Source organism: Taudactylus pleione, unplaced genomic scaffold, assembly GCF_031769625.1.
Source record: "Taudactylus pleione unplaced genomic scaffold, aTauple2 ptg000229l, whole genome shotgun sequence".
Taxonomy (NCBI): Eukaryota; Metazoa; Chordata; class Amphibia; order Anura; family Myobatrachidae; genus Taudactylus; species Taudactylus pleione.
In genome coordinates, this window is record NW_028284631.1 from 1,580,934 (window position 1) to 1,603,118 (window position 22,185).

The following is a 22,185-nucleotide window of genomic DNA, read 5'->3' on the forward strand; positions in this document are numbered from 1 at the left end:
GGTGTATTGTAGTGCTCTAGCTTAGTCTTAGTGATGGGTGACAGGTAAGTAACATAGAAAATGGGGGTATATTGCAGTGCTCTAGCTTAGTCTTAGTGATGGGTGACAGGTAAGTAATATAGAGAATGAAGGTATATTGCAGTGCCCTAGCTTAGTGATGGGTGACAGGTAAGTAATACAGAGAATGAGGGTGTATTGCAGTGCCCTAGCTTAGTGATGGGTGACAGGTAAGTAATATAGATAATGAGGGTGTATTGTAGTGCTCTAGCTTAGTCTTAGTGATGGGTGACAGGTAAGTAATATAGAGAATGAAGGTATATTGCAGTGCCCTAGCTTAGTCTTAGTGATGGGTGACAGGTAAGTAATACAGAGAATGAGGGTGTATTGCAGTGCTCTAGCTTAGTCTTAGTGATGGGTGACAGGTAAGTAAAATAGAGAATGAAGGTATATTGCAATGCCCTAGCTTAGTCTTAGTGATGGGTGACAGGTAAGTAACACAGAGAATGAAGGTGTATTGCAGTGCTCTAGCTTAGTCTTAGTGATGGGTGACAGGTAAGTAAAATAGAGAATGAGGGTATATTGCAGTGCCCTAGCTTAGTGAAGGGTGACAGGTAAGTAATACAGAGAATGAGGGTGTATTGCAGTGCTCTAGCTTAGTCTTAGTGATGGGTGACAGGTAAATAATTTAGAGAATGAGGGTGTATTGCAGTGCTCTAGCTTAGTCTTAGTGATGGGTGACAGGTAAGTAATACAGAGAATGAGGGTGTATTGCAGTGCTCTAGCTTAGCCTTACTGATGGGTGACAGGTAAGTAAAATAGAGAATGAGGGTGTACTGCAGTGCTCTAGCTTAGACTTAGTGATGGGTGACAGGTAAGTAAAATAGAGAATGAGGGTATATTGCAGTGCCCTAGCTTAGTCTTAGTGATAGGTGACAGGTAAGTAAAATAGAAAATGAGGGTATATTGCAGTGCCCTAGCTTAGTGATGGGTGACAGGTAAGTAATACAGAGAATGAGGGTGCATTGTAGTGCTCTAGCTTAGTCTTAGTGATGGGTGACAGGTAAGTAAAATAGAGAATGAGGGTATATTGCAGTGCTCTAGCTTAGTCTTAGTGATGGGTGACAGGTAAATAATTTAGAGAATGAGGGGGTATTGCAGTGCTCTAGCTTAGTCTTAGTGATGGGTGACAGGTAAGTAATATAGATAATGAGGGTATATTGCAGTGCTATAGCTTAGTCTTAGTGATGGGTGATAGGTAAGTAATTTAGAGAATGAGGGTGTATTGCAGTGCCCTAGCTTAGTCTTAGTGATGGGTGACAGGTAAGTAATATAGATAATGAGGGTGTATTGTAGTGCTCTAGCTTAGTCTTAGTGATGGGTGTTAGGTAAGTAATATAGAGAATGAAGGTATATTACAGTGCCCTAGCTTAGTCTTAGTGATGGGTGACAGGTAAGTAATACAGAGAATGAGGGTGTATTGCAGTGCTCTAGCTTAGTCTTAGTGATGGGTGAGAGGTAAGTAAAATAGAGAATGAAGGTATATTGCAATGCCCTAGCTTAGTCTTAGTGATGGGTGACAGGTAAGTAATATAGAGAATGAGAGTGTATTGCAGTCCTCTAGCTTAGTCTTAGTGATGGGTGACAGGTAAGTAATACAGAGAATGAGGGTGTATTGCAGTGCTCTAGCTTAGTCTTAGTGATGTGTGACAGGTAAGTAAAATAGAGAATGAGGGTGTATTGCAGTGCTCTAGCTTAGTCTTAGTGATGGGTGACAGGTAAGTAAAACAGAGAATGAGGGTATATTGCAGTGCCCTAGCTTAGTGATGGGTGACAGGTAAGTAAAATAGAAAATGGGGGTGTATTGCAGTGCTCTAGCTTAGTGATGGGTGACAGGTAAGTAATACAGAGAATGAGGGTGTATTGCAGTGCCCTAGCTTAGTGATGGGTGACAGGTAAGTAATACAGAGAATGAGGGTGTATTGCAGTGTCCTAACTTAGTCTTAGCGATGGGTGACAGGTAAGTAAAATAGAGAATGAGGGTGTATTGCAGTGCTCTAGCTTAGTCTTAGTGATGGATGACAGGTAAATAATTTAGAGAATGAGGGTATATTGCAGTGCTCTAGCTTAGTCTTAGTGATGGTTGATAGGTAAGTAATTTAGAGAATGAGGGTGTATTGCAGTCCTCTAGCTTAGTCTTAGTCAGTGGCGGGCTGGGCCGGGGGGCAGGGTGACATCTGCCCCCCAGGCCGCTGCAATTTTTAAGTTAGGGGCCGCCGGCTGGCTGCAACCGCACGCTGCATCACATGCCCGAGAAGAAGCTCCCCGACCGCTCCATTTGTTCCTATTCATATAGTCAGAGCAGCCGGGGAGCTTCTTCTCTCTGTCTCCCGGCCGCTCTGACCAGTGGCGGGATGGGCCGGGGGGCAGGGTGACATCTGCCCCCCGGGCCGCTGCAATTTTTAAGTTAGGGGCCGCTGGCTGGCTGCAACCGCACGCTGCATCACATGCCCGAGAAGAAGCTCCCCGACCGCTCCATTTGTTCCTATTCATAAAGTCAGAGCAGCCGGGGAGCTTCTTCTCTCTGTCTCCCGGCCGCTCTGACTGTATGATTAGGGTAAATGGAGTGATCGGGGAGTATCAGCGACGGATCCAGGGAGTGGGGGGAGTGCGTGGTTGGCGCGGATTAGCGGGTGGCGATCAGGGCTTCATGAAGTCACAAACATGTTCCTGCTTACATGCCCCGGTCTTAACAATAAGCCTCTGCACCGCATGGGCTGTAGTGAGAGCAGGCTGACACTTGCAGCGTGACCGCTTACAGATAGAGGCATCCAGGGCAGCACCCCCCAGACCCGAACAGGAGTTGGGGACACCCCCAGGGGCGTGGCCTAACCATTTGGCTGGGAGGATATGTGTCATTGTTTGCTGGCTGTTATGCTGGGGCCTGGCATCAGCAGGTGACTCCTTTGTCATTTACCTCACTGGCGTTTGGGGATATCTGTGTGGCTGGAATAGGCTCAGCTAGTGCGCTCCTTAACTCCAGCTTATTCAATCTTCTCGAGTAAGTGATGGCGCCGGCCGCGAGTTGCTGTGCTTTACATCGCTCGGGCCACTTGGATAGAGAGAGTAGACACCTTTACCCCATCTCCTGCCTGATGCTGTGCTGAGGGATTCCTGCCTGGTACACCTGCAGTGTGAAAGAGACGCGGCCATGGAAGCTGTGGAAGTTCTGGCTTGACTTGCAGTTTGTAAGGTCAGTAGCTATCCCAATAAGGAGATTTCACCAGGTCTTTTACTGCCTCAGTGCCTCTCCTTTCTTTTGAGGCTTCTGCACCCCTTTACTGCTCTGCATAATGAAATCATCTTGCACCAGTACACAGTACAGTGCTCCAGACCTGGGATTATTCCTGTTTCAGTTTTACACGGTCTTCCAGCTCTGGATCTGCACTGTCTGCACCCTGGATGTCTGCACCTCACTGTACAAACTGCCCACGCTGCCAGTGATGTGACATAAAATTATGCAGGGAGCCCCTATGGTTGTGTATAGATTCCCTTCAGTATCTGCACCTGCAAGTGACGTGGAGTGAGGCCAGAAGTGCAGTTCCATAAAGGCCACCAAGAGAAGAAATTTGTCCCCTTGTGGGCTCGCTTTGCTCGCCACGCTTCAGGCACGGTGGCTCGCTTCGCTTGCCACAGATTTATACAGTATTCCCCCTCTATGTCCGCGTGGATGGTAGGGAATGATGTTGGACAGTAACTGAGGACGTCGGTACAAAAACTGAAGGGGTTCTATCCCCTACCTTACCCCTATGGTGCCCAGCTAATCTACTGTACCATACCACCAACTCCTCCTACCACTCATATGTGACATAATATTATGCAGGGAGTCCTTATGCCTATGGTGCCCAGCTAACCTACCACCAACTCCTACCACTCATATGTGACTTATCTATTTATGCATAAGTTGACCAATTGTATTCAATGATTGTTTTGGTGTCCTGCAGCCTCCTTCCTCTGATAATGGCACCGAAACGAAACACCCCAAGTCAATAAAGCTAGTGCCCCCAGTTAATTTTTTTTTATAAACCAACTCTCCCACAACCTCTATTTAACAAACCCTCCCTTATAGATTGTAAACTCTCACAAGCTGGACCCTCTTCCAGCACTCTTTCATTGTGTACCTGCAACATAATCTCCTCCTCCTTAGTATTTTACAATCAGTGTCTCTAAACACGGGTAAAGAAGATATGCTTCTTTCACCTGGGGCAAAGTTTCACCTTGGCGTCCCCTCCTTCCCCTTTTTTTTATATGCCATCAGACCATCCAGATGCCCCTTATATGCCATTAAACTCCTTCAAATGCCCTTATGTCATCACATTTTTCCAGATGCCCCTTACATACCATCAGACCCATCTGCCCCTTCCACAGACTCCACACCCCCCATATAGGGCTGTTTCAGAAATTTTACGGACTGTGTTTTCATCCCAATCCGCTCCTGTTAATAATTGTTTTAGTAGATGGTCTACATGAGTGCACCCCTAACAGTGCATGTTTTCCATATCTCCTAGTTGGTGCACAAGTGCGTATTCATTACTGGCTCACACATATTAAAAGATCAACAGGTGGTGCTAATTATTTCATTTGTGACACTGAGGGGGACCTTAAAAACATACAACTCTAGTATTACATTATGTGCAATTTCTATTGTGGTCATTATGGTGTGGGCTAGGGAGGGGGGTTTCCAGGCACCCGGAACCCCCCTTGCGTTTGCCTATGATGTTGGTCTCAATTTGGGGCACAAAACTAGTTAGTGTATTTGACGAATAGTGGTTGAATACAGACAATGCTGGAGTCCCAGCAAACTGACCTTGTCAAAGTAATAATTTGGGGAGGGGTATTAAAAAAAAAAATTGTAAGCTCCCATACTAACACGTGGAGGCCATATCACAGCTGCAGACGGTTATGTAATTTGTTCTGGATGAAATTTGCTGTGACATCAGAAACAATATTTTTCTTAAGATAGAAGGTACATATTTGAGGTACAGCTTTTAATCAGGAGTGTGGGGAGGTCATATCTGGGGTTGGAATGTTAATAATGGAGGTTTGGGTCAGTGAAATCTGGGGCTGGTAGGTTATGTATTTGTTTATAGCTCTTTGAGATAACAAGTAATTTCTATTGCTATTTAAACCAGACCACATTAGAAATACCACACCTCTAAAAATTGCTGTATTTTCCGTCGCAGCTATTTGGTAGAAAATCGAAGGCCACATGCTTCTGTTTGCCCCCTAGTCTTAAAGTTGCCAGCCAGCCCCTGGTCTTAGTGATGTGTGACAGGTAAGTAATATAGATAATGAGGGTATATTGCAGTGCTCTAGCTTAGTCTTAGTGATGGGTGACAGGTAAGTAATATAGAGAATGAAGGTATATTGCAGTGCCCTAGCTTAGTCTTAGTGATGGGTGACAGGTAAGTAATTTAGAGAATGAGTGTGTATTGCAGTCATCTAGCTTAGTCTTAGTGATGGGTGACAGGTAAGTAATATAGAAAATGGGAGTATATTGCAGTGCTCTAGCTTAGTCTTAGTGATGGGTGACAGGTAAGTAATATAGAGAATGAGGGTATATTGCAGTGCCCTAGCTTAGTCTTAGTGATGGGTGACAGGTAAGTAATACAGAGAATGAGGGTGTATTGCAGTGCTCTAGCTTAGTCTTAGTGATGGGTGACAGGTAAATAATTTAGAGAATGAGGGTGTATTGCAGTGCTCTAGCTTAGTCTTAGTGATGGGTGATAGGTAGGTAATTTAGAGAATGATGGTGTATTGCAGTCCTCTAGCTTAGTCTTAGTGATGGGTGACAGGTAAGTAATATAGATAATTAGGGTAAATTGCAGTGCTCTAGCTTAGTCTTAGTGATGGGTGACAGGTAAGTAATATAGATAATGAGGGTGTATTGTAGTGCTCTAGCTTAGTCTTAGTGATGGGTGACAGGCAAGTAACATAGAAAATGGCGGTATATTGCAGTGCTCTAGCTTAGTCTTAGTGATGGGTGACAGGTAAGTAATATAGAGAATGAAGGTATATTGCAGTGCCCTAGCTTAGTGATGGGTGACAGGTAAGTAATACAGAGAATGAGGGTGTATTGCAGTGCCCTAGCTTAGTGATGGGTGACAGGTAAGTAATATAGATAATGAGGGTGTATTGTAGTGCTCTAGCTTAGTCTTAGTGATGGGTGACAGGTAAGTAATATAGAGAATGAAGGTATATTGCAGTGCCCTAGCTTAGTCTTAGTGATGGGTGACAGGTAAGTAATACAGAGAATGAGGGTGTTTTGCAGTGCTCTAGCTTAGTCTTAGTGATGGGTGACAGGTAAGTAAAATAGAGAATGAAGGTATATTGCAATGCCCTAGCTTAGTCTTAGTGATGGGTGACAGGTAAGTAACACAGAGAATGAAGGTGTATTGCAGTGCTCTAGCTTAGTCTTAGTGATGGCTGACAGGTAAGTAAAATAGAGAATGAGGGTATATTGCAGTGCCCTAGCTTAGTGATGGGTGACAGGTAAGTAATACAGAGAATGAGGGTGCATTGTAGTGCTCTAGCTTAGTCTTAGTGATGGGTGACAGGTAAGTAAAATAGAGAATGAGGGTATATTGCAGTGCTCTAGCTTAGTCTTAGTGATGGGTGACAGGTAAATAATTTAGAGAATGAGGGGGTATTGCAGTGCTCTAGCTTAGTCTTAGTGATGGGTGACAGGTAAGTAATATAGATAATGAGGGTATATTGCAGTGCTCTAGCTAAGTCTTAGTGATGGGTGATAGGTAAGTAATTTAGAGAATGAGGGTGTATTGCAGTGCCCTAGCTTAGTCTTAGTGATGGGTGACAGGTAAGTAATATAGATAATGAGGGTGTATTGTAGTGCTCTAGCTTAGTCTTAGTGATGGGTGTTAGGTAAGTAATATAGAGAATGAAGGTATATTACAGTGCCCTAGCTTAGTCTTAGTGATGGGTGACAGTTAAGTAATACAGAGAATGAGGGTGTATTGCAGTGCTCTAGCTTAGTCTTAGTGATGGGTGACAGGTAAGTAAAATAGAGAATGAAGGTATATTGCAATGCCCTAGCTTAGTCTTAGTGATGGGTGACAGGTAAGTAATATAGAGAATGAGAGTGTATTGCAGTCCTCTAGCTTAGTCTTAGTGATGGGTGACAGGTAAGTAATACAGAGAATGAGGGTGTATTGCAGTGCTCTAGCTTAGTCTTAGTGATGTGTGACAGGTAAGTAAAATAGAGAATGAGGGTATATTGCAGTGCCCTAGCTTAGTGATGGGTGACAGGTAAGTAATACAGAGAGTGAGGGTGTATTGCAGTGCCCTAGCTTAGTCTTAGTGATGGGTGACAGGTAAGTAAAATAGAGAATGAGGGTGTATTGCAGTGCTCTAGCTTAGTCTTAGTGATGGGTGACAGGTAAATAATTTAGAGAATGAGGGTGTATTGCAGTGCTCTAGCTTAGTCTTAGTGATGGATGACAGGTAAGTAATACAGAGAATGAGGGTGTATTGCAGTGCTGTAGCTTAGTCTTAGTGATGGGTGACAGGTAAGTAATACAGAGAGTGAGGGTGTATTGCAGTGCCCTAGCTTAGTCTTAGTGATGGGTGACAGGTAAGTAAAATAGAAAATGAGGGTGTATTGCAGTGCTCTAGCTTAGCCTTAGTGATGGGTGACAGGTAAATAATTTAGAGAATGAGGGTGTATTGCAGTGCTCTAGCTTAGTCTTAGTGATGGATGACAGGTAAGTAATACAGAGAATGAGGGTGTATTGCAGTGCTGTAGCTTAGTCTTAGTGATGGGTGACAGGTAAGTAATACAGAGAATGAGGGTGTATTGCAGTACTCTAGCTTAGTCTTAGTGATGGGTGACAGGTAAGTAAAATAGAGAATGAGGGTGTATTGCAGTGCTCTAGCTTAGTCTTAGTGATGGGTGACAGGTAAGTAAAATAGAGAATGAAGGTATATTGCAATGCCCTAGCTTAGTCTTAGTGATGGGTGACAGGTAAGTAATACAGAGAATGAGGGTGTATTGCAGTGCTCTAGCTTAGTCTTAGTGATGTGTGACAGGTAAGTAAAATAGAGAATGAGGGTATATTGCAGTGCCCTAGCTTAGTGATGGGTGACAGGTAAGTAATACAGAGAGTGAGGGTGTATTGCAGTGCCCTAGCTTAGTCTTAGTGATGGGTGACAGGTAAGTAAAATAGAGAATGAGGGTGTATTGCAGTGCTCTAGCTTAGTCTTAGTGATGGGTGACAGGTAAATAATTTAGAGAATGAGGGTGTATTGCAGTGCTCTAGCTTAGTCTTAGTGATGGATGACAGGTAAGTAATACAGAGAATGAGGGTGTATTGCAGTGCTGTAGCTTAGTCTTAGTGATGGGTGACAGGTAAGTAATACAGAGAATGAGGGTGTATTGCAGTACTCTAGCTTAGCCTTAGTGATGGGTGACAGGTAAGTAAAATAGAGAATGAGGGTGTATTGCAGTGCTCTAGCTTAGTCTTAGTGATGGGTGACAGGTAAGTAAAATAGAGAATGAGGGTGTATTGCAGTGCTCTAGCTTAGTCTTAGTGATGGGTGACAGGTAAGTAAAATAGAGAATGAAGGTATATTGCAATGCCCTAGCTTAGTCTTAGTGATGGGTGACAGGTAAGTAACACAGAGAATGAAGGTGTATTGCAGTGCTCTAGCTTAGTCTTAGTGATGGGTGACAGGTAAGTAAAATAGAGAATGAGGGTATATTGCAGTGCCCTAGCTTAGTGATGGGTGACAGGTAAGTAATACAGAGAATGAGGGTGTATTGCAGTGCTCTAGCTTAGTCTTAGTGATGGGTGACAGGTAAATAATTTAGAGAATGAGGGTGTATTGCAGTGCTCTAGCTTAGTCTTAGTGATGGGTGACAGGTAAGTAATACAGAGAATGAGGGTGTATTGCAGTGCTCTAGCTTAGCCTTAGTGATGGGTGACAGGTAAGTAAAATAGAGAATGAGGGTGTACTGCAGTGCTCTAGCTTAGACTTAGTGATGGGTGACAGGTAAGTAAAATAGAGAATGAGGGTATATTGCAGTGCCCTAGCTTAGTCTTAGTGATAGGTGACAGGTAAGTAAAATAGAAAATGAGGGTATATTGCAGTGCCCTAGCTTAGTGATGGGTGACAGGTAAGTAACACAGAGAATGAAGGTGTATTGCAGTGCTCTAGCTTAGTCTTAGTGATGGGTGACAGGTAAGTAAAATAGAGAATGAGGGTATATTGCAGTGCCCTAGCTTAGTGATGGGTGACAGGTAAGTAATACAGAGAATGAGGGTGCATTGTAGTGCTCTAGCTTAGTCTTAGTGATGGGTGACAGGTAAGTAAAATAGAGAATGAGGGTATATTGCAGTGCTCTAGCTTAGTCTTAGTGATGGGTGACAGGTAAGTAATATAGATAATGAGGGTATATTGCAGTGCTCTAGCTAAGTCTTAGTGATGGGTGATAGGTAAGTAATTTAGAGAATGAGGGTGTATTGCAGTGCCCTAGCTTAGTCTTAGTGATGGGTGACAGGTAAGTAATATAGATAATGAGGGTGTATTGTAGTGCTCTAGCTTAGTCTTAGTGATGGGTGTTAGGTAAGTAATATAGAGAATGAAGGTATATTACAGTGCCCTAGCTTAGTCTTAGTGATGGGTGACAGTTAAGTAATACAGAGAATGAGGGTGTATTGCAGTGCTCTAGCTTAGTCTTAGTGATGGGTGACAGGTAAGTGAAATAGAGAATGAAGGTATATTGCAATGCCCTAGCTTAGTCTTAGTGATGGGTGACAGGTAAGTAATATAGAGAATGAGAGTGTATTGCAGTCCTCTAGCTTAGTCTTAGTGATGGGTGACAGGTAAGTAATACAGAGAATGAGGGTGTATTGCAGTGCTCTAGCTTAGTCTTAGTGATGTGTGACAGGTAAGTAAAATAGAGAATGAGGGTATATTGCAGTGCCCTAGCTTAGTGATGGGTGACAGGTAAGTAATACAGAGAGTGAGGGTGTATTGCAGTGCCCTAGCTTAGTCTTAGTGATGGGTGACAGGTAAGTAAAATAGAGAATGAGGGTGTATTGCAGTGCTCTAGCTTAGCCTTAGTGATGGGTGACAGGTAAATAATTTAGAGAATGAGGGTGTATTGCAGTGCTCTAGCTTAGTCTTAGTGATGGATGACAGGTAAGTAATACAGAGAATGAGGGTGTATTGCAGTGCTGTAGCTTAGTCTTAGTGATGGGTGACAGGTAAGTAATACAGAGAATGAGGGTGTATTGCAGTACTCTAGCTTAGCCTTAGTGATGGGTGACAGGTAAGTAAAATAGAGAATGAGGGTGTATTGCAGTGCTCTAGCTTAGTCTTAGTGATGGGTGACAGGTAAGTAAAATAGAGAATGAGGGTGTATTGCAGTGCTCTAGCTTAGTCTTAGTGATGGGTGACAGGTAAGTAAAATAGAGAATGAGGGTGTATTGCAGTGCTCTAGCTTAGTCTTAGTGATGGGTGACAGGTAAGTAAAATAGAGAATGAAGGTATATTGCAATGCCCTAGCTTAGTCTTAGTGATGGGTGACAGGTAAGTAACACAGAGAATGAAGGTGTATTGCAGTGCTCTAGCTTAGTCTTAGTGATGGGTGACAGGTAAGTAAAATAGAGAATGAGGGTATATTGCAGTGCCCTAGCTTAGTGATGGGTGACAGGTAAGTAATACAGAGAATGAGGGTGTATTGCAGTGCTCTAGCTTAGTCTTAGTGATGGGTGACAGGTAAATAATTTAGAGAATGAGGGTGTATTGCAGTGCTCTAGCTTAGTCTTAGTGATGGGTGACAGGTAAGTAATACAGAGAATGAGGGTGTATTGCAGTGCTCTAGCTTAGCCTTAGTGATGGGTGACAGGTAAGTAAAATAGAGAATGAGGGTGTACTGCAGTGCTCTAGCTTAGACTTAGTGATGGGTGACAGGTAAGTAAAATAGAGAATGAGGGTATATTGCAGTGCCCTAGCTTAGTCTTAGTGATAGGTGACAGGTAAGTAAAATAGAAAATGAGGGTATATTGCAGTGCCCTAGCTTAGTGATGGGTGACAGGTAAGTAATACAGAGAATGAGGGTGCATTGTAGTGCTCTAGCTTAGTCTTAGTGATGGGTGACAGGTAAGTAAAATAGAGAATGAGGGTATATTGCAGTGCTCTAGCTTAGTCTTAGTGATGGGTGACAGGTAAATAATTTAGAGAATGAGGGGGTATTGCAGTGCTCTAGCTTAGTCTTAGTGATGGGTGACAGGTAAGTAATATAGATAATGAGGGTATATTGCAGTGCTCTTGCTTAGTCTTAGTGATGGGTGATAGGTAAGTAATTTAGAGAATGAGGGTGTATTGCAGTGCCCTAGCTTAGTCTTAGTGATGGGTGACAGGTAAGTAATATAGATAATGAGGGTGTATTGTAGTGCTCTAGCTTAGTCTTAGTGATGGGTGTTAGGTAAGTAATATAGAGAATGAAGGTATATTACAGTGCCCTAGCTTAGTCTTAGTGATGGGTGACAGGTAAGTAAAATAGAGAATGAAGGTATATTGCAATGCCCTAGCTTAGTCTTAGTGATGGGTGACAGGTAAGTAATATAGAGAATGAGAGTGTAGTGCAGTCCTCTAGCTTAGTCTTAGTGATGGGTGACAGGTAAGTAATACAGAGAATGAGGTTGTATTGCAGTGCTCTAGCTTAGTCTTAGTGATGTGTGACAGGTAAGTAAAATAGAGAATGAGGGTATATTGCAGTGCCCTAGCTTAGTGATGGGTGACAGGTAAGTAATACAGAGAGTGAGGGTGTATTGCAGTGCCCTAGCTTAGTCTTAGTGATGGGTGACAGGTAAGTAAAATAGAGAATGAGGGTGTATTGCAGTGCTCTAGCTTAGTCTTAGTGATGGGTGACAGGTAAATAATTTAGAGAATGAGGGTGTATTGCAGTGCTCTAGCTTAGTCTTAGTGATGGATGACAGGTAAGTAATACAGAGAATGAGGGTGTATTGCAGTGCTGTAGCTTAGTCTTAGTGATGGGTGACAGGTAAGTAATACAGAGAATGAGGGTGTATTGCAGTACTCTAGCTTAGCCTTAGTGATGGGTGACAGGTAAGTAAAATAGAGAATGAGGGTGTATTGCAGTGCTCTAGCTTAGTCTTAGTGATGGGTGACAGGTAAGTAAAATAGAGAATAAGGGTGTATTGCAGTGCTGTAGCTTAGTCTTAGTGAATGGTGACAGGTAAGTAAATTAGAGAAGCTGGATGTATTGCAGCACCCTAGCATTGGCCCACACTGATCTCTAGGCTTGTTTAAAATTAAAAGGGATTGTAATTAGACCAACTACTCACTGATATGCAACTCAAAAGCAAAAATTAACAAACAAGACAAAACAGTTGTATAAGAGAAATAAAATAATTCTACCTGGAAAATATATTGGTTAGTTTATAACCAGTATATATTGTTAACTCATAAATGTTCCTCCTTTGAAATCAAATTGTGACTCTCTTTTTTGGGTCTGAGGTGTTTGGAAAAGACACAAGTTCTGGCTCCAAAATATGTCTGTTACTTACTAAATATGGAAGTAATCAGACTTGAATGCTGGTATTCTGTAACATGAATAGTATAATAAACTGTTTCCAATGTTTATCTGTATGAAAAAGGTACATGCATGTCTTCAACTATGATGAAGTGCTTTGGATTTAAGTGTCTCCCTTTCTGTTTAATAATATGGTTTTATTGTTTTTGACGAACCATTTTCTATTAAAGCTTATTTAAGGATACTTTGTGTTTTTGAAGGATACTAAACCAAGTGACACAACAGATCACACCTACCAATGGTTTCTTTAATGTGTTAGGCTTGATGCAACGGATGAAATAAGGCTGGCAACTGCCCAGGATTTTCATCAGCTGCTCCAAAGACTGTTTGAATTGTCCGCCAAGAGTGGGTAAAGACTTGCTTGTGTCCGAGATCTGCAGGTGAACAAAGAACATTATAGACTATAACCAACTAGGCATAGAGTGAACACCATTAGTCCTCCTTTCAGCCAAAGCAATTTACTGCTACTCTGCAAATGCTAGTATGTTGCTGTACAAAGAATGTAGCTTGCTAATGGAAGAATCAAACAATTAAATCTTAGAAAACTCATGAGCATGCACACATGTATTCACAGAGCTCACAGACAGATGCAAATCCTATTATGCAGCTTATTCCATAAACAGGTGCTATCTGTGGTTGAAAGCCAGGAGTAGTGAAGAAGACAACCTTGTGAGTGCTAAGGCCTGTGTTTCGGATGATTCCGCGGATTGAAGTGTTGTTGGCGACCTTCTCCAGTTGGAAGACCTGCTTCAGAAATTTACTGGTAGAAGAGTGAATCATAAGAATAAAATCTGTACTCAACAAATCGCGGTTTTTGTCCAGGAATCCTGAGTGAAACAGAAGAGCGCCACAACTGATTAAAACAACATATTACCTGTAAACAAACATCTCTACTCAAGGCCGGACTACCCAGCTGGCACTTCTGGCCAATGATGGCCAGACGGGCTGGTCCATCCTTAACCCCTGCCCGAGCAGCTCTGCCTCCCAGTACTTTGCTCAGTCGGGATACTGAAAGACGGTGGCGCGACCATGCCCCTTTTCGGCGAGGTCACGCCCCTTTTGTGGACGCGCACCTGCCTACTTATAAATTGATAGCCATATTGCTGACCGCGATACTGCTGACCGCATCTAAACAAAGCCCACGGCTGGTGCATGGCTACAGATTGGAGACGAGTTTTGCCGCATGCTCTAGAGCAGGGGTAGCCAACCCTGGTCCTCGTGAGCTACCAACAGTGCATATTTTCCAGGTCTCCCCACAGAATAACAAGTGAAATAATTTGCTTCATCTGTAGATCTTTTCAAATGTGTTAGTGAGTAATGAATACACCTGTGTACCAGCTAGGTGAGCTGGAAAATGTGAACTGTTGGTAGCTCTCGAGGACCGAGGTTGGCTACCCCTGCTCTAGAGAGCCAGGTAACACTATGCTCTGCTGTTTAATCATTCTAAAACACAGTGCACTGTGCTAATTAACAGCGGAGCTGTACATAAGCCAGGACTGTTCATATTTAAGTATACACATTTGTCCGCTCCAGAAATGTGGACCGCAAGACTTTATTTATGATTCGTCCCAGGAGCGCTTTTTATATCTGAACTTAAATAAGGAGACAATTTTTTGTTGTGGAGTGAATTATACCACTATAGCCAGATAGAGTCCGGTAAAGGACACCTCAACTGTATTTTCTCCGTTTACACCACTATTATCAAACCCTTAGCGGCATTAGATTTTTTGTTTTATTAAATGTGATATTGTTATTTATATAATGTTTTAACATGTGTATTTGATATATAACAAATTACTCAACTAGGTTGATGGAATAAAATTCTTCCTTTTTAATATATTTAACTGTGTCTTGGAATCATTAGTTTCTGCCACAATAGGTTAATCAACCTGATGAGCAGTACCACTTTATCTTAAAAGGAACCAACAACAAATAGACAGTCTACACAGACCTTATAGGTAACTGCTGTTATTATAATTGGAATCTAATATTTATTAGCGTCTGACTTAAAGAACTGATTAGTAGTAGTAGGGAACGGTTTGGCTACGGTTAGGTTTAGGCACTTTGAGGAGGGATAGGGTTAGGCGATAGGCACTAGGGGGAGTGTTAGGGTTTTTTGTTTTTTTTTAACAGTGCATCAGCCATTGGTGTGTCGACCATTTGAACTTATTGACCTTTTAACCCTGTCAACCTTTTGTCCCTGTTGACCTATTGCATGTCGACCATTTGGTGTCGACCTTTTTCCTGTAGCTCTTTTATACCCAACCCGGGGTAGGTGCGCTGTGTACAATATGGGAAAATATACACATTGTTTCCACGTATCTAATGAAGGAGCACATGTGCCTGATTTTGGGGTAGCATCAGGAGCAATAAGCCTAAGTGAGCTGTAACCCATAGCAAACAATCAGATTATAGCTATATTTAATTGTAGCACGCTTTACCAAAAAAATATTCAAACATGAACAGCTACCATAGGTTACAGCATATTTTTGCACATTGCATCATGTGATATTAGACCCTTTTAAAGTCATTTAATAAAGGTGTGTAAACTGTACAAGGTGTCTTATCCTGTGTTGGGGAATAGCAAATACTGTAGTGCCAAACATCCTAAAGTGCATAAATGTAGTGATCAGTATTTTCTGCAAAACAGTTTCACATTAAATTAGCAAAAACAACCTATGCAAATAGTGATGTGATTAACAAGAAGCGCTGAAACTGTAACTGGGTAAACATCAAAATTAAAATATTGTATATTAAAATAATTATTGGTATACAGGACATATAAGGAAATGTGCCAAACGTATTCAGCTCATAAACCTAAGGATGCTAAGAGCGCTTATCTTTTCATTTGTCTTATTAAATAAGCCTGTTTGTGTGAAAAGTACATTTTTCATATGAATAGTGCTTTTATGGACTTCCCATATATTTTAAAAGATAAATACAATGTTATGCATAGTCCACAGTCCTCACCTGCAGTTTCATAGTACACAACTCCCGCAAAATGGTTCATTCCAAATTTTGTGTCATGGTCGCTTTTAGATGCAATGTAAATGTTACTTTTGCTGTGATTGGAATTCAGTTTTGTCAACATAGTAGCATCTGTTCCCTACAAGAAAAATAAAAAGAACATAATTTATGTGAGTTTTATGAACTATGATGTGATTGTTTCAACCTTCCCCTAGCTCCTTTACCAGCCATCTACTTTTGAGGCTCTTTGTCCTCGTTGATCTTCCTTAAGGGATCTCAACTCTACTGTTTACTCCCTCTTACGGAAATATGATCAAACTATCCAAAAGTGACATGAACTCTGTTGGGAAAAGGGGACATGGGAGAGCCACACAATTGGTCTGAAATTAGAGAAGGGGCTGTTAATAACTCGATGTATACACAAATCAGAGAATTCCTATAAGCTCCTCCATGATTTCTCCTTAGTTCCATACCGATTGTGAGCTATTTTCCTAGTAAATACACATCTTTATTGGAGAGGCTGTGGCACCGATGGCCCTCTCTCCTACATATGGTTTTTCAAATAGAGAATTTTTGGCATGGAGTGCGCAACTTAATAACAGCAACCACACAAGGACAACCCCTGCTTAGCCCTTCTTAATACCTACTTCTGTGCCTGGTCTCAGATTTGCCAAAACACACTTTAAAATGCATATTCTCCAGGATTCATTTTGAATATATTCCGTTTTATTCATTACAAAGTTAAAAACTTGAAAGTGGTCAATTGGCTCCCAAACTGGTGGAATGATAACAGCAAGATAATGGCACTTGCGGGCTACTGCCTGCTTCACCAGAAACGTGCTTCAAATGCATGAATACATCACCAATTGCTACATCACTTAGCCTTTGAAATAAGGTTGGGTCTCAGCGTGTACCCTGTGTATATGCAGCAGTCATGTTTTTCCAAATTTCCTCTGTACTCTGTCTGGATTATACTGAATCCCCCAATCTTCTAGATCAGGTGTATCAAATTCACAGCTTTCCAGCTGTTGTGGGACTACATATCTCAGCATGCCCTGCCACAGTTTTTAGCATGCCCTACAAGCAAAACGGTGGTAGTGCATGCTGGGATGTGTAGTTTCACTGCCGCTGGAGGGCCGCCAATTTGACACCCCTGTTCTAGATCCATCTTGCCACACAAACATAAACAATAAAGAGGCACCAGTCCAGAACAGTGAAACAATGGTTTGTGCTTAATGTGCTATAGATTTTATCTAGAGGAGCAGAGATTTTTTTAAGTATTGTCAAAAGTCCGCAGAGCTTCTTACCTGGGGAAACTTGCTCTCCTCATCAATGAGTGAGATGATGTTCATGGGTCGTAGGGCAATGAGATCCAATGTGCGCTGGTTGTCAGTAAAGTCAATGTGTTGCCAGGGTATTTGCTCTGCACTGTATTCCTGTTGCTCAAGCTTGAATATATGGCGCACAAAAAACTGCTGTAGATGTTCATTAGCAAAATTAATGCAAAGCTGTTCAAAGCTGGAAAGAGAATGCATTATTTATTGTGTGTGACAATACACAGATGTTATCAAGCATTCATTCATTAATTAATTTAAGAATAAGTCAGCTCCAGTGTTTATTTAGTTCTTCACTAACGCTGGGTACACACTGGCCGATATATTGGCCGATCAATTGATCGGCCAATATATCGTTCCCCCGTTGGCCAGTGTGTACAGACGATATATCTGTGAACTACATCGTTCACAGACATATCGCAGTCCTGATCCAGTGTGGTAACCCATTTCATTTGGATAGAATCAGTCCCAGCAGGGGCCGGGAATGAAACTGGGCATATTCCACCATGTCGAATGCCGACACCATGGACCCCAGAACTCTAATTGCCGAGTGAATCGACAGCTGGGAACTCTTCAGACAACTGTAGTTGTAGGGAGGAAATCTTTTCTGGAGCCAGAAAGATCCTTTGCTGACGAGAGTCCAGAAGGGCTCCCAAATGAACCATCCTCTGTGACAGAATGAGGGAGGACTTCTCCCAGTTTCTCAGTCACCCGTGCGCTTGCAGATCGTCAGGTGCAGATGCAGCAAAAGTAGCTCTGGAGAGCCTGCCAGCAAAAGGAGGTCGTCCAGATATGGCAGAAGCCGTATACCCTGGCTGCGCAGATGGGCAGCCATGACAGCCATAACTTTGGTGAACACCCTTGGAGCCATGGAAAGACCAAAGGGCAGAGCCTGAAACTGGAAGTGAAGCTGGCGTATAGCAAACCTCAGATACCGCTGGTGTTAAGGGGCTATAGGAACATGGAGGTAGGCGTCCTGGATGTCCAGGGAGACCATATAATCCCCCGGTTCCATAGCCAGAATGATGGAACGCAGAGTTTCCATCCTGAATTTGGGCACTCTGAGGAACTTGTTCAGCGACTTCAAGTTGAGGATAGGCCGATGAGACCCATTGGGTTTCGGAACCAGAAACAGAGAATAGTAGTAACCCGTTCCGCGTTGAGAAAGCAGAATGGGAACAATGACCCCTGCTTTCAGCAACGACTGTATGGCTTCCTGAACCAGCAACGCCTTGGTCTTGTCCTGAGAAAGACTCATGCAGATGACCTGTTGGGGGGGTCTGTGACGAACGGAAAGGTTGTACCCCTGAGAGACCACTTCTCATACCCAAACATCCGTGGTGGTATTGCACCAGCACTGGGCAAATTAAAGAAGTCGGCCTCCCACTCTGGGAACCCCCAGAGAGAGGCCCATCCCATCAGGCTGAAGGCTTATCCTCTGGCTTGGAAGCAGGGCGTCTAGCGCTCCAGGCCTGCTCCTTTTGTTTAGGTTGGTTGACGACTGCCATGGGAAAGACTGACCCTTGGACTTATCCTGAGTACGAAAGGACCGAAAGGCCGAGGTCCTAGCTTTAGAAGTCGCAGCTGCTGATGGCAGAAATGCAGACTTAGACTTCGCAAGGGTATCAACAATTTTGTCCAGCTCAGGGCCGAACAAAATCTCCCCATTAAAGGGCAAGGCCTCCAGGCCCTTCTTAGAATCTGCATCCGCTCAGAACGGAGCCACAAAGATCGGCGAGCAGAGACTGCTGCCACCGAAACTCTGGAAGTCAGAAGACTGGCATCCAAAGATGCTTCTCCAATATAGGAAGCGGCATCCCTCATCTGTCCCACTAAAGCTCTCTGAACCTCCGGAACTTACTCAGGAAAAGTATCTTCCAGGACATTGGCCCAGCTCTCAATGGCTTTAGCCACCCAAGAGATGGCCATGGACGGACATACCACCGCCCCTGAGAGCAAATAAATTGACTATAAGTCTCCACCTTCCTGTCTGTGGGATCTTTCAGGGATGAAATGGAAGACATAGGCAAGGTAGCACTCTTGATTAAGCGAGTAATATGAGAATCCACCGCCGGCAGAGTTTCCCACTATTTGCAATGACCTGCAGGAAACGGATAACTAGATGCTAAACGTTTCTGCGTCTGGAACCTCTTACTAGGCGACTGCCAGGCCTCCGCCATATGGTCAGTCAGCTGGTCAGAAAGAGGAAAAACCGCTGAAGTCACTTTAGCTTGCTTAAAATTCAGATACTTGGACTTAGGGGCTGGCGCGTCATCCTCTATATCAAGAATGGACCACACCGCCCTTACCAATGCCAGCACATTAATGGAAGATTTCGTTTCCACTTCCCGGACATGAGAATCAGAGTCAGAATCCTCAGGCAATTCCCCCTCATCCGAGGACACATCTGAATCTGATAGTTGCGCAGACTGGGATGACCTAACAGGGCGTTTAGACGCCTTTTGAGGCTTGTCATTCCGTAACAGAGTTTGAAAAGCGGAAGATGAGGCCGCCAAACTCTGGACTGAACTAGACAATACATCCACCCATGGTGGTTGACCTGCCTGCGGGAGACCCTGGAAGGGAATGACGGACTGCTGCATCAATGGAGAAGACTGAAAATACAAAGGTAACCCCGTATATGGATTAACAGTCTGAGGCCCAGGGGGGGACTGCAATAATTGCGGTATACCCAGAGAAGGGGGGATGGACGGCTAGGGTAACCCCCTATGGGGGAGAGCAGTCGGGACCGCCAGACGGTCCGCGTTGGAAGCCAGCACCTGAGAAAACTCCGCCCAAGGAGGATCCTGTCCCAAATTTGGGGGGTCAGAGGGACCAGACGGCACCTACCACACAGCCCATTCTGTGATAAATCCTCCATATTTACCCCTGCAGCGTAGTGACTGCAAGAGAGCAGAGTGGGAACCGTCTCATCAGACATGATAAAATATATATACAGATATATACCAACATGACAGGAAAGCTAAGTGTTACTCTTGGCATACCCACAAGCATGCAGCACACAAGCCCACAGATATGGCACTGTGTAGCACACAACTGTATGTGGCCGACCTCAAAAATACATTAATTTATATAAGTGAGATCCAAGAAAAGCTCTTCCCACACACCTGTAAGGGCTGTAGGAGAAGAAAAGGGATAGGTATAGAGTGACAGTCAGTAGAAATAAAGCACAGACAGTCAGCACTAGCAAAAGTCACATACATTGCAGAAAGATCTGCGATGTGCCTTAAGAAAGATGGCCACCGGAGAACTCACTGGAGGTGTGGCCATAGGAGGAATGCAGCTCAGCGTCGCCAGACCCAAGCGGAAATTCGCACTGAGCTGAGGGGAGGAGCTGCTAAACAGGGATGGCTGCCTCCACTGGCTAGACAACAGCTCATGGTCTTTCAACTAACGTAGTCAATTTAGTTATGAATGTCAGTACATTTCCTTACCTATTTGTGTTAAAATGCTCAAAACCAAAGATGTCTAATAGTCCGATAGTCCTGCACTCATTCCCCAGATCTTTAGATGCTTGCGTGAAAATAGCCCCGTTGATTTTAGTCACTATCCACATGAACATTCGACCATAAATACCCTGTAATAACAGTAATAAAATCAGTCATGTACAAAAACTAAATGGCAAAATGACATGTGCCTGCAATATTTATTTTATCTACTAAATTGCAAACTTAGACGAATATGCTGAATATGATCTTTAGTTTGAAAGTATTTTTACTTCACTATCAATTATAAAGTTTGTAATATTTCGGTTTGAATTTTCTGATACATTACCTTACTGCATTGTAATTATAGACTAGTAGGTAAATTCACTAAGCGGTGGGTTTGCAATACAAAATGCATGTGGTCTCCTTCCCAAAGGAGAAATTTGGGCCTCCACCCCTAGAAGAAACCAGTGACGTGCAGTGAGGTCAATGGCTTGGGAGGCACACATGGCGATGGGTCTGAGTGCTGGGAGCCCGTCTCACCCCATACTCACTGTAACTCTCCCTTCACAACACTAAGCTTCAGTGTCCATTGATTCTCCTACCTACATCACTTTGTCTTCTCTTGCTGCTGCTGACTGAGCTCGATCGCTAAACACTGCAGTGCACTTCCTTGTCACATGACACAATCAAGATGTCCATCAGTACTCAAGGCACGCACCCCCCATACTCAGAGGCATGCCTCTATTAGCTCTCTTTCTGTGCAGCTTTCTGTCCGTGGTGTGGCCCCGCCCTCAGCTCTGCAAGCAGTGTCTGACTATACATAAGCGAGGCTGAGCTGCTGCTGCCTCATCTCTTTATAAATATCTTCTTTATATTATTCTAATCACTTTTATATCAAATCTCAGGAGTATGACAGGGGACGTCCCTGGAAGAAACCAGTCCTGTGGATGATAGTACTCATCCCAACAACCCCTGGGGTGTGAGCACAGGGGTAATATAATTGATAATGGTCGATGTCAGACAATCTCATCAACATTGCAATTATATATAGAGATGTGTGTGTGTGTTGCCTTTATCCTGCCATTTAGCAGTCTGGACCTCATTCAGAGTCGGTCGAAGCGGCCGCACGGTCGTACGGGAAAAGGGGCCGGATATGCAAATGATTCCCTCGCAAGTTGCGTCCCTAAGTTCGGATCGGTAGCTGGCCGACCAAGGGGAGGAAGTGGCCGGAATTAAAAAAAATACGCCCCCTTCTCGTACGCATTGCACGTCATCTCCGGGCATATAAGGATTAATCGAGACCATCGGAACTGGTCGTAGAGCTTAAGGTTGACCATACCCTCTCTTAAGCTCTACGATCATGTCAGTGTAAAAACCTCCCATGTCACATGTGCCATGACGCTACTTTGTTAATTATGCACTCCCATAAACCGTATGCACTCCCATAAACTGCTGTTCGCATAATTAGGCACGCCTGCGTTCGGATCTCCACTCACCCGTTTTCAAGCACCTTCCCCTGTTACCACCCAGAAACGCCTCAATCTGTCAATCAAACTACCGACCTGGCTGTGTTCAAGGAGAGAGAAATTTCTGATCGTAGCGGCTAGTTTGCGCACGCGCATTGCGAACTTTACGCATGTGCAGTATAGCGAACATCGGTGGCGTACGACCGTGCGGCCGCTTCGACCGACTCTGAATGAGGTCCTCTATGTGGACTGCTTTTCAGAAGGACTGCAGCAGATATCTCTGACATCTTCTGCGGTCAGCACATTATGGGGATACTTACATTTTTCAGGAA

The 22,185-nt window shown here is 43.5% G+C and overlaps 1 protein-coding gene across 1 annotated transcript in view; it reads right to left on the bottom strand.

Annotated features, from left to right (window-relative positions):
• MYO7B (myosin VIIB) overlaps positions 1–22,185 on the bottom strand; it is a 197,759-nt gene that overhangs the window by 131,288 nt on the left and 44,286 nt on the right. Inside the window, exons 11-15 of the mRNA XM_088479264.1 lie at positions 20,394–20,536; positions 16,912–17,122; positions 15,608–15,743; positions 13,304–13,464; positions 12,874–13,011 (exon numbers count right to left, since the gene is read on the bottom strand). Of these exons, the coding sequence (XP_088335390.1) occupies positions 12,874–13,011; positions 13,304–13,464; positions 15,608–15,743; positions 16,912–17,122; positions 20,394–20,536 (789 nt within the window). The remainder of the gene's footprint in view (positions 1–12,873; positions 13,012–13,303; positions 13,465–15,607; positions 15,744–16,911; positions 17,123–20,393; positions 20,537–22,185) is intronic.